This window comes from Cucumis melo, chromosome 4, assembly GCF_025177605.1.
Source record: "Cucumis melo cultivar AY chromosome 4, USDA_Cmelo_AY_1.0, whole genome shotgun sequence".
Lineage (NCBI taxonomy): Eukaryota > Viridiplantae > Streptophyta > Magnoliopsida > Cucurbitales > Cucurbitaceae > Cucumis > Cucumis melo.
Window position 1 is genome coordinate 24,516,760 of NC_066860.1, and position 12,427 is coordinate 24,529,186.

A 12,427-nucleotide genomic window follows, 5' to 3' on the forward strand; every position below is an offset into this window, starting at 1 on the left:
CAAAATATAACAAAATATCAATCTATTACTACTATGGTAGATTATGATAGACACAAATAGTAGTCTATTTTGATCTACTACGTAGAGATGATAATTTTTTGTTATATATCTAAATATTTTTAAAATATTTGTCATTTAAAATAATTTTATCTTCTTTTATTGAGATCACTATACTTTATGATAATTTTGCGTTGATAGATGTATGACCAAAAAACTTTGAATTTATATCATATGGTTATTAGGAGATCGATGGACAATCAAATTGTAGTTAGTCTCATCGAATAATTTTCTCTTTAGATGATGTTTGATTTAGTGAAAAATTAACAAACATCGGACAATCGTAATAATAAGATCATGTTGATTCAATTAACCTTTAAATCAAAAATAGATTTTCACTCGTATTCATCAACCATTTTATTTTTAGAAAAATCCAATAAAAAGCCGCTCATTTCGTTCCTTTGCATTATTTTGTTTAGAAATACTTTTCGATCTCTTTCTTGTCACGTTTAAACAAATTCACCTTTAAGCCGTATTTCATGTACATTGTCAAAGCAAGCTTTGGAACCACAAGGTGTTTCTCTGCCACTTTGACACGGTAGCGGAGGATGATAGAGGCAGAAATGTACTTCATTTGGTAGTATGCAAAGTCCTTTCCCAAGCACAATCGAGGCCCCCCATTGAAAGGTGTGAACCGATACGCTGACTCGGTCATAAATCGACCATCTTTCAACCATCTCTCTGGCTTGAATTCATAGCAATCTTTTCCCCATATTGCCTCCATTCTAGCCATTGCATATATTGCATAGATCACTTTTGTTCCTTTCTTTAGCTGTGTTCCATCTGGTAATACATCATCTTTAATAACCTAAGCAAGACCCGAAAGGACTATGTAATCAGGGTTTAAATGATAGTAAGTAATACTATATCAATGTTAAGAAAATAAATTAAAACTCCTACATGGCTACCGTCGAGACGATACTAATCAGTCTCCACCCTACAATTTGTTGGACTACAAAACAAAACTGTGGAGGTTGCATTTGCAAATTAAATTATTTGAAAAAGGACCCCACCCCACATAAGATGAGGGGGGGGAAACGTATAAATATCAAAAACTCACCTCCTTGTGATCAACGGGCACGGAAGGGAACAATCTCAAAGCTTCAGAAATAGCGGCTTCCAAATATTCCATCTTCTTTATCTCTTCTACTTCAAACCTCACATTGCCGGCCGACGATCCCTCCCCCGCCTCTCCTCTCTTCTTCAATATCCGGCAGATCTCCTCCAGAATTCTCTCTTCCACTTCTGGATTCCCATCAATCAGCCAAAAGAACCAACTCAACGCCACTGACGACGTATCTCTTCCCGCAAGTATAAAATTCACGCATATATCTTTCAAGAACTTGTCCGAATATGGCTCCCCGTTCTCGTCCTTCAGTCCCATAAACACTGATAACAGGTCCGATCTCTCGATTTCATTGACCTTCTCTCTTCTTCTCTTTTCAATTACGTTCATTGCGAATTCATTGACCTCTTTTAGGGCGAATTTGAGACTCTTTTCTGTTCCTAAATTGAAATACCTCATTGTTTTCCATATGAATTGCGGTGTTACGAATCGAAGAACGGTGGCTTCCGTTGCCACCTCGAAGGCGTTGGCGAAGGGAATCGCTGGTAAATTAGGGCTCAAACAGCCGGGGTCAACGCCGAAGGCGATCATACAGACATTGTCGAAAGTTAGGCGTAGAAGAATGTCTTGGAGATCAATGGGCACCAAGTGTTCGACGAAATGTCTGTCGAAAATAGGGAGGAGCCGAGAATGGACTAACACGTGGAGGGACTCAACAGTGAGTTGTCGAAACTTTGCTGAATGGAATTCGATGCTGGTTGTCTTCCTCTGCTTGTGCCAAATCTCGCCGTCGGCGTTGAAAATTCCATCACCGAGAAGGTCATGGACTGTTTCACGGAAGAAGGAGCCTTTTGGGTACTTGAGAAACTCTGTTTTCAGAATGTGCTCAATGTTACGAGGATCTGAAGTTACAACACAATGCAAGCTACTAAACCATGGCCCTTTGAATCTGAAAGTTCCATTTTGATGGTATAGCACTTCAGTGATCCATTCATACAAGTTGCTTCGGAGTCCAGTGACTAAAGACGGTAACATTCCGACAACCGGCCACACCGGTAGCCCCTGTTTTCTTCTTTGCCTCAATGATCTTATTGCTGTAAAAATAAAAATTGCTATGAATATCTCTAACATTTGAATGTCGGGTAAGAAGAAGAGCTTCCATGCAACCAATCTCTGAGATGGGAATTCACCGGAGGAGATAGCGGTGAGGTTTCCGGAGCTCAACATGGTGATGGGCTAACGCTAACAGAGAAAGGGTGCAAAAACACACATGAGAAATACCTACTCTTTAAGGTTGGTACGTTTTTATAAGCATTATACATTTACATATGATATAGAGAGTTGGTCAGATGGAGAAAGAGAATCCATTTATGTTTATTCGGAAACATGGTTTTGCTGATTGTTTTGATTTGGTGAGCTGAAAAAATAGTTGTTTGTGGTGTTTGATTTTGTCTACAAATTTATTTCCATGGCTGTGGGAGGTTTCTTGCGATGGGGTTTATGGAATTTTATGTCACTTTTGTTCACTTGGTTTCTTAGTTCTTTTTCTAATCACATTTACTTAAATTGGGAATGTTTGTTCTCTTAGTTTCTAATGGTGGAAATCATATTCATAAATCATGTTTTAGTAAAGGGGAAGAGTAAATTTGGAAGATGGGGAGTGGGTGCGGATGATAACCTAATCTTTTTTTTACCCCAAATATTAGATCTTTAGTTAATTCTTCATAGATTTTCTTTGCCACTTGCATTACAAAGTGGGAGAAGCTTTTTTTTCTTGTTAAAATTTATACAATTACCATCAATGTTGTTTTATAGGTCACCGAATCATCGACCTTGAAACTTTACTGAAGTGTTTTACATATAATTTTTAGAAAAATAAGAAGTTTCGGACAAGATAGTTGCCAAGAGTAATGTTTGTATATGGAGTTCGTTTTCATATATTTAGAGTGAAATATGGTAGTGTTTGATTTATGATGGCAAGAACTCCGTAAAGTTTTATCTCAGAGTTTATTTATTTATTATACTATCAAGTTAAATCAAATTTAGGTTAAATTACAACATTAGTTCTAGACTTTTGGTTCACAGTTTCGCAAGTTTGTTGAGTCTGGACTATTTAGCACAGGGTTTTCTTTTTAAGTTTGTGTGATAAAAGTGTTTTTTGGACGATAAATTTGGAATTTGTAATCAAATGAAAACTGTATCTCAAATTATATTAAAATGAGGTTTTTATTATGAAATTAGGAAATATTTTCTTTAAGAAGAAATAAAAGATTTCTAATACTCAGTTTGTGAATTGGAGTATTTACCAAAGTATGAACAAATAGATGCATATTTTCTACACAAATATATCTAACTTGAATTAATCATAAAAACTTGTTGTCAAACGTTTGTTAAGTTATTTTTCTCAAAGAAAAAAAAAAGTTTATCAAGTTCTTTATAATTTTCTAAGCTAACTAAATTTATTTACAATGAAAAGTACTATTCAACTTAACTTCCTGTAGTGATAAATTGAGATACTTTTTTCCAATATTATTTTAAATGTTATTTTACCTTTGGGACAAACTAATCAAAATATTTTAAGTAATTAACCTATCATGTCTTTAAACTATATACATATATATATATATAAACTACTTTCGGTCAATGCTATTCAACTTGAAGGTTTTGCTATCATATACTAATTTTAACTGCGTAGAAAAAGAATTATTAACGAGTAATCTTTCTTTCTTTTTTTTTTTGAAAAAAAAAACAGTTATCACAAGGATCTGACACTCGACAATTTAAGAGCGAGAGGAAGGCAAAGTGTTGGCAGAAAGGAAATGAGAGAAAAGGGAGAGAGATTGCTGAGGAGCAAAGACAGGGACTTGATGGCCTGCCCCTCTCACAGTAGCCAATATGAGCCCTCCTCTGTAGGTTTCAACCCAACCAGCTACTTCTTGTTTGTGGTACCATGCCCTCCACTCTTCTTCAACTTCTAACTCCATCTTGTTTATGCTATATCTGGTTGATGTTATCGGTACTCGTCCATCCGTGTCTCCACTGTATAATGATCATTATAGGGTCGTCAGTTTAGAATACCTTTCTAATTTATACCCTTTTGAAAATGTTGTTATCTTTCATTCTTCTAATAGAAGAATGTGTTCTATCAATTCAAGCATAGATTATTGAAATTAATAAGATAACTATTATCTTTCAAATGTTAAGATTTCACTCCTCTACCTCTATTGTTGCTTGAAGGAAAAATGTATATACTTTTTTCATGTTCCCAAGTACCCACTTCAAATTGACAACATGAGTATTGCTTGTCTTAACTACTGTTTTAAGAGCGAAGGCAATCCCACAAACCAATACAAGTTCTTTCAACATTTTGTTTTTACAGGAAAATTACCAAAAGCTCATCCAACATAAGATTGCATCAAGCTTTGCGAGCACATTTAACTTTGGAGAGTCCTTATGATCGGACACAAAAAACAAAGGTACATTTTGTTTGTATATAAGTAGCAACTATAAATTCTTTTAAACATTTCTTAACTGTGCTTTTACAACTCTCTTATTCTTATGTGATGTTGGTTCCTTCATGTACTCCTATTCGCCTAAAATTGACAACTATATGTTCACTAAGCTTGGGATGTCCCTCTAACTTATTTTTTGCATTATTAAATTTCTCTTCTATGTCAACATATTTGTTCAAACCCTAAAAATTTCCCTCCTTTTGGCAAAGACATTGGATTAAATCCTCACCCATTATTGAATCATAATACTGAAAAAGAAAAAAGTTCCCTTTCTATCAATTTTTTTTTTTGTCTTTAGGATCAAATCTCTCTGATCTATTTTCTCCTTCTTATTACTTTTAGTGTCTCTTTAATATGTTCCTAATACATCTAAATAAGGTTATAAAATTTGAAAATTATATATAAAAATTTAGAATAGAGGGAAAACGGTGAAAATAAAATTATAAAATTGGATTAGGAATGCAAAAAGATTTACCTATAAACCCAAATACGCAAACCAGCATTGAGAAGCTTTTGAATGGTAGGCAAAATAGAACTAGGTGAGTCAGTCCACCGTTGAATCACACCACTTTCCACAAAAACCAATAAAACATTATTAGTAGTAATGATAATTATAATAATATAGTAATCTGTATGATCTCGTTTCTCGTTTCATCTTTTCTAATAAATTAGAAGATAATAATTAATAACTGCTTGTATTTTATTTTAACTTTTGTTAAATTGTAGAAGCTGTTTCTCAAAACTCTACCATTTATATTTAAAATATATCTCATATATTTTCAAATGTTTTAATATTGCACTTGGACTTTCATACATGTTTTCAAAATTACTCTTCCTTGGAAATTATTTTATATCATTCCAACATTGTTTCATGTCTTGTCTTTTTTTCTTTTCCACTTTTGCTTGAGAATATTTTATGGTTTCTTATAGTAAATTGAGAAGGCAAAACTGTTACATGAAAATCAGGTTTTAAAAATTAAAGATTTATGTTATATCTATTTTACAATGTCTAATTTTCATTTTAGAAGTACAAATGGATATTTTAATTTATTTATTTTTTTTTTGAAAGAATTTTACATGTTATATAAATGTTATAACATGAACATATTCAAAAGTCATCAACTAGAAAAGAAAAAGAAAAGGAAAAAAAAAATAATTACTTTAATGTACGTACATAACAAAATTTAGATATTAAAATAAAACCTAAAATTCGAGCAACAAATAGTATATATATATATATAAACATATATAGGTATGTGTGTTTATAGAGTGGTGATGTGAATAGAGAGGGAAGATTCAGAAAATTGATTAAGATGGTTTTAATGGCAATGGCAGAAGAAAACAGAAGAGGAAAGCTCCACTTCAATCATTCTACACATGCTCTTATTCATTGCACACACTAAACTCTCTCTTTTAACTCTCTTTCCCACCCTCCAACATTTATTGCACATTTCATTTCTCCCATAAAAATGCAACAACTAGTCCATTAACCCTTAAAAGAAAATATATACAATACTAGAACTCTAATAAATTGAAATTAAGAATCTTTTGAGTTTGCGTGAATCTTCTCTAATTTTCACATACCAAAACAGGCACACACAAAACACTTGAGAAATTAGTTTGGGGGACTAAAATGAATGTACTGAGGTATAGAAATATTACCTGCAAGGAGTATAAGGATATGAGAGTTTGGTAACATTAGCATGAAGAGCCCTTTGAACATCTTCTCTATTGAAAAACTTATTTGCATAAGCTTCAGTACATGGATCATACCCCAATGGAAGTTGATGCCATAGCTCCTGTTTCAATCATATCATTATGATCAACCAAACACATAATTAAACAAAATTATAGAAATTAATTTTTCTTTTAGCTAGTTTTGGAAACTTACGTGCATGGAGAAGATTCGAGGAGTAGCAGTGAGAAGTGTTGGAGAAGTAAAGTTAGAAGAAGAAGAGAGACAAATAGGAGAATAAATGCTATAAATATCAATGTCAGAGTAAGCTAAAGTAAAGCCTCTGGCATGTTCTTCACAATGAGTTGCTGCTGTTTGGTTAGTGGAGTTGGAATCAGGAGTGAATGAGCATTCATTCATTATGTTGTGATATAGTTTATCTGAAATTATCCCATGGCTCCATGCATATTCCACCATTCCCTTTGAATCTCTTTCATCATCAATTGCTGCATTCCCCATCTGATGATTTCAATCCTCACTTTAGTCCGTATTTTGTGTTTTCTGAATTTCTAACCATTTACTTATTTTCTTTTTAACTTTAATTTATTATAATAGTAATAATGGTAGTCCGATCCATTTATTTTGCAAATATATATAGATTGATAAACTTGATAAAGATAGCCTTACCATGAAACCCTTGAGATTAATAAAAGTATCCTTTGAAGAATTTTGGTTTCTTTCATGAATCAGGTCAGCTAGCTGAGGAACATAATGACCTAATGATGTATTAAGTAATTTAATTTAGGGCCATCAAAATCTCAAAAGAAAAAAGTGAATTAGATTAGAAAAGAAAAGGAATAATACCAGCATAGCTCTCTCCAGCAAGATAGAAATGATGAAGTCTGAAATTTGGAAATCTTTTGAACCAACCAATAAGAAAAGCATAAGAATCTTGGGCAGTGATTTTATCTCCAAGCTTTTCTAAATCTGTTGATTTGTTTGTGTATGAAAATCCCACTCCTATTGGTGCCTCCAAAAACAGCATATTTGCAGCTGAACAACATAACCCCATTTTCATCACTATATTATATAATTTAAATTAACTTTAAGAAAATGTTTAATTTCTTCTAAAACTTTAATAAGTCTTTAAACTTATTCTTGTGTCTATGAATGGTGTATTTGCTTGAAATATATATCAAGTGTTTTACTTAAAAAAATAAGTCATTAAAAAAAAAAAGTGTTTGACGATGTTTTTTGGAATGCATTTTAAATTAATTTTATCAAAATAGTTTAAATAAAAATAAAATCTTCGAAGAACTTCTTTTTTTTTTTTTTTTTCTTAAGCCAAATTAAATAGACGCTATATCCTTGACTATGTTTTTATTTCCAAATATATTAACACAAAATTGAATATGTACAAAATAATGTTTTATAATCAATTAGTTTTTACTTTTTAAAAATATAATAATAATTAAGCTTATAAACCCAGTCTATTTGTTTTATTATCTAATTTTCTTTTGTTTGAAGAGTGTTTTTAAGAAACTAAATTAGATGTGTTTGAAAAGTTGAGTAACTATGAACTCTTAAAATTAGTCTTTACAATTTGACCAATGGTTAAAATATTTCTAATTTATAGTATAATTTTGTGTAGGAAAAAATATATACTTTTATCAAAATATAAAGCAAAAGCCAAATGGTGAATAAATAAGATTTTAAAGTTTTATCAGACACAAAAAATTTAATTTCATGTTAGTAGATTTGTTAATCATAAAAGATGTAAAAGATAAATAACCGCTTCATGTATTAGGAATATACTAGATATAGAAACGGAAAGTTTATAGAGACATTTTTAAGGTCTATATAAAATAGAAAATTTGTAGAAATATTTTTCACAAGGGAACAAATTAAGAAAAAAAAGATTAAAAGACTAAATAATTAAAGTAAATAATTAAGGCTATGAGTTTTGATGTTTGAAAATTAAGTTTTATTTTTTCTTAATTACTATTATCTGCATCTTTCTAATATAAAAATTGAATTATTAACCAAATTCTCAAGTTTTAAGAACTATTATTTTTTAGTTTTCAAAATTTGCTTGGTTTTTTAACAAATTTATCAAATGCAAATAACAAATCTAAAAGTTTAGAACTCATTTGGATTCACTTAGAAAATGATTTATAAAAAATAAAATATTTTTTGTTTATCATTATTATTATTATTATTATAAAAAATTGTTTAAAACATATTTTAAAAGTGTTGCTATAACACTTTTTTTTCTTTCTAAAACGTATCAATTTTTAAAAAATAAACAATTAAAAATGTATTTTAAACAGACTCCTAAAATTAATTAATTGAAATGAATGTTTATTATAAAGTAAATATTTAGAAAGAAAGGAAATAAAAAAAAAAAAAGTTAGGAAGTGTAAGTTAAAAGGGAGGGTACCTTTGTTCCAAGAGAAATCATTGAGTTTCAATTGGCCATTGCTTTGAACAAGAAAGGGACCCAACTCTTGGGCAGCTCCATAGGCTATGGATGAGCACCCTGGTCCTATTATCATTATCATTATCAATATCAATATATCAACTTTCTTAAATAACATTCACATAATCAAATCAATAATCTTACCTACTTGGAGTACCTAATAAAGTTAAAAATCCAATTGTTTAAATAAAAACACAAAAGAGAAAAAAGCATCTTTTCATCTTCTTCATAAACTTTATCCTTTTTCTTTAGGAATATTTTATCCTTTTTAATACGAACCTCGGATTCACTCGAACGAGATATACTAATCTCTTCTAGATTTGACTAATAATAAAAATAAAAATCTCTTTTTAATCTTCATTCATAAACTATCTAACGTCAAATTCTTTGGTTGGTTTCTTTGAGGTTAACCACTGTGTATCACATATGGCTTGCTGCAAACTCTTCCCATAAATAACTACTCGACTACCTCGAGAAGATTATTGAGAAAAATGAAGAACAAAAATTTTGTAGTTGTACCTCATTCAAAATATTCTATTGCGATGTAAGTCTTTACCTTCAATTGAAAAATATTTTGTATGTAGTGTTGAACACTTCAGTCCAAAAAAAAACTTATCCATGAATATGAGAAAATGCAAGAGATTAAGGAAGATTTAGTCGATCTGAAGATTCAATTATTAATTATGTCAGGAGATGCTTGATATCTAGTGGTATATATGTTACTAGTAGTACTAACATAGAGAAAGTATCGTGTGAAGACCTAGATTGATTTATAATATTATGTTTCATATCAAATTGATTCTAGCATTCTTACAAACTTTGTACTCTTCATCTTATCATAAAAACTCCTTAGATGTAGATGATTTTCATTGCATTGGGTGATTAGAGTTGATGCGTTAAATTTCTCTTTCTTTTAATGTTCATTTAGTTATGAACTTTGTTTTTAGTTTTGGTAACAAACATTTTGAAAATGTAATAAATTCATGAGAGTTGAAGCATTTTAGAATATTTAGAGGGTAAAATACAACAAACAAAATGAAATGAAATGGAGATGAGTATAAAGATTAAAGTAAAAAAGAATCAAATTTAAAAGTAATTAAACCAAAATAGTATCTAAACATGATCAAGAGTTTGTTAAAAGAACCCCAACAAAAGAGGATTAAAAATGAGAAGAGAAAAGAAAAGAAAAGAAAGGAAAAGAAAAGAAAAGGAAAGAGAAGTAGCACTAATCTTCTTTATTTTCTTTTTATTTTAGAAGGAAAATAAAAGGGAAAAAGAAAAGAAAAAGAAAAAAAAAAAAAAAGGAAAAGGGGACGTTACTTAACGGCCAAATTAACTAACTTTATGCTTTTTGTTAGGATCACCGAGTGTGAGTGACAGACAGACAGAAGTCCGTTAGTTGACACACACACACACACACACCCTCGTGCGTACGCCTTCTCTCTCTAATGTTTCTTTTTTCTTTTACTCTCAAAGGGCACTTTCCTCCTTTTCTTCTTTTTCAATTTCTTTCTACCACTTCTATTTTTTAATCCTCTACTCGTTTTTTTTCTTTTATATATATATTTATTGTAGTTTCAACATTCAAGTTTATGTTTTTTTTGTTTTTCTAGAAATAAAAATCCATTCACTTGGAAACTTTGTCTAACCTAACTTTTTTTTTTTTTTTTTTATGGGTTTAGGGTAAAATTAAAACTAAACAGATCACATTGCTATAATTAATATGCTTATATATATATATATATATATATATATATATATATATATATATATTACTGATTCCAATTTTTTAATAATTTTTTAACTTCTAAAAGGCTTATGAATTTCTAAGAAAAAAAAACTTGGGTGGAAACCCATTAAAAAAAATTTATTGTCTTTTTCTAATATAAAAAATTAAGGTTTTTTTAAAAAGATTCTAAAAATATTTAGAAATACAGTAAAATTTTACCTTTTATCTATCAACCAATTCAGTAATAGGCATTTATAAAAGTCTACTGGAACATATTAAAGATATGGATAAAAAGTAAAACTTTGTTAATATTTTTAGTATTTTCCATTCAAACAACTATTTATTTTTGTTGGGTAAGGAAATAGGTTGCATGTGATTAATTGTAGCAAACAGTAGAGATGCAATAGTTATAATGGTCTAAACAAATATAACATAAAAAGCTTTCATACTCAATTTTTTTAAAAAAAAAAAAAAAGAAAAAGAAAAAAAGATCATTTTCTTGTGATTGTTACTCGGAAATGATTACTACACCTATGTGTGTATGTCTGTTTTTTTCAAACAAAATAAACATGGTTTTGAATTTTCCTTACAAAATAACCAAAAAAAAAAAAAAAAAAAAAAAGTCTTCATATATAATATAATGGTTAAGAAATTGTAATAATTTGGGAAAGTAGGGTTGACTATGCACAACTCAATTCAGAAGTTGATAATTATTGTTGGGACCAAACTTAATAATTTTTACAATAAACTATTCCATAAGCCTAATTTTGAAAAAAATGAATACTATCTAAATCTTAACATACTTTTAACCTAATGTTTAACGTAAATATATAGCACACAAAATAGTAATTAATCTCATACACGTGACGGCTATTGAAGATAAAAAAAAGGCTAAACTACAAAATTAAGTCACTCCATATTTTCCTTTGTCCTTTCTTTTTAAAATTTAAAATTACTTTATATCTACATCAAATACAAATTCATAATTTTTATCTAACATGTGAACAAGTTTGGTCCAAAATAGTATTTAAATTTTTGGAAAAACAAATAAATTGTTTGAAATTTATACCAAAATTTGAAAATGATTTATATTGATTCTTTTTAGAGTGGTGTGGTACAAAATCCTACCTACCGGGAATGGGAATGGGAATGGGAATGGCAAACAAAAATTAAGAAGCAATCCATTTTATAAATCAATTTTAAATTTAGTCTCCAACTTTAATAATTATTTCTTGGAAAGAAAAGCTTTTTATTATTCATAAAAATGTATAAATTTTGGAAATAATGAGAAGAAAAAGGAACCTCCATTGAGCCAGAGAACGAGGGGCTTGGAACCGACATCCTTCGCTTCATGTGCTTCGAAGAACCAATAGAACAATGCCTTTTGCTCCTGTGGTTGGTCCGGACGGAGCTTCACATAGCCGGCGTAGTGGCTGAAGTTGACCGGCGGCTGCCCTGGCAAACCGGTGACTCTATCGCCCTCTCTCCGCCGCGCTTCCTGATCCGCCTCCAATTCCACCGCCGCCGCCGTGGCCAGGAGGACAGTGAAAAAAATGGAATTTCGAAAGAAAGCCATTGGGAAATAGAGAAATAGAGAGAAAGTGAGGACAAATGGGGAATTGGAAAAAGGGGTATTTGTAGGAGCACCAACCAAGACACAACCACTCCATTTTTCACTATCTCTCTCTCTCTATCTCTCTTTTAGTTTTTTTTAGTAAAATTAAAAGTTTTTTTGGACATTTTCACTCTGAGCATAGTTTGTGTTATTATTATGATTTGTGTTTAAGTGTAAATTACAATAGTCCAAATTACAGTAAAATAAATCCTAAATTATCTTAGATTATGTGTATTTTCATACTATTATTTTGCTGGGTTTTATGTTATTATTGTTGGAAATGGTTAATTAAAA

The 12,427-nt window shown here is 30.3% G+C and overlaps 2 protein-coding genes and 1 long non-coding RNA gene across 6 annotated transcripts; 1 reads left to right on the forward strand and 2 right to left on the reverse strand.

Annotated features, from left to right (window-relative positions):
* Positions 1–341: 341 nt before the first annotated feature.
* Positions 342–2,350, reverse strand: LOC103500347 (cytochrome P450 86B1-like). Its single transcript, XM_051083139.1, has 2 exons — positions 1,118–2,350; positions 342–865 (listed from the first exon to the last, which is right to left on the reverse strand). Exons 1-2 carry the CDS (start codon positions 2,348–2,350, stop codon positions 473–475), a joined length of 1,626 nt encoding a protein of 541 aa, XP_050939096.1. The 3' UTR covers positions 342–472.
* Positions 1,307–9,439, forward strand: LOC107991876 (uncharacterized). 4 transcript variants are annotated; one of them, XR_007819944.1, is made up of 5 exons: positions 1,307–1,456; positions 1,619–2,416; positions 3,876–4,068; positions 4,503–4,599; positions 6,509–9,439. It is a non-coding gene; the product is annotated as an uncharacterized LOC107991876 (long non-coding RNA). The 4 variants fall into 4 exon arrangements; XR_007819943.1 differs by having other exon boundaries at positions 7,061–7,199; XR_001764159.2 differs by lacking the exon at positions 6,509–9,439 and having other exon boundaries at positions 4,503–4,880.
* Positions 3,827–12,146, reverse strand: LOC103500349 (serine carboxypeptidase-like 35). Its single transcript, XM_008463621.3, has 8 exons — positions 11,821–12,146; positions 8,751–8,855; positions 7,175–7,363; positions 6,998–7,086; positions 6,527–6,829; positions 6,298–6,434; positions 5,111–5,203; positions 3,827–4,162 (listed from the first exon to the last, which is right to left on the reverse strand). Exons 1-8 carry the CDS (start codon positions 12,092–12,094, stop codon positions 3,904–3,906), a joined length of 1,449 nt encoding a protein of 482 aa, XP_008461843.2. The 5' UTR covers positions 12,095–12,146; the 3' UTR covers positions 3,827–3,903.
* Between the last annotated feature and the right edge of the window lie 281 nt (positions 12,147–12,427).

Bases quoted from the DNA above. Each gene is read 5' to 3' on its own strand.
- LOC103500347 (XM_051083139.1), bottom strand. From the start codon at position 2,350: ATGTTGAGCTCCGGAAACCTCACCGCTATCTCCTCCGGTGAATTCCCA. The intron at 866-1,117 runs GTGAGTTTTTGA...GGTCTTGCTTAG, and splicing joins TGCCCGTTGATCACAAGGAG to GTTATTAAAGATGATGTATT.
- LOC103500349 (XM_008463621.3), bottom strand. From the start codon at position 12,094: ATGGCTTTCTTTCGAAATTCCATTTTTTTCACTGTCCTCCTGGCCACG. The intron at 7,087-7,174 runs GTATTATTCCTT...ATACATCATTAG, and splicing joins TGCTGGAGAGAGCTATGCTG to GTCATTATGTTCCTCAGCTA. The intron at 4,163-5,110 runs GTAAATCTTTTT...ATCATTATACAG, and splicing joins TTGCGTATTTGGGTTTATAG to TGGAGACACGGATGGACGAG.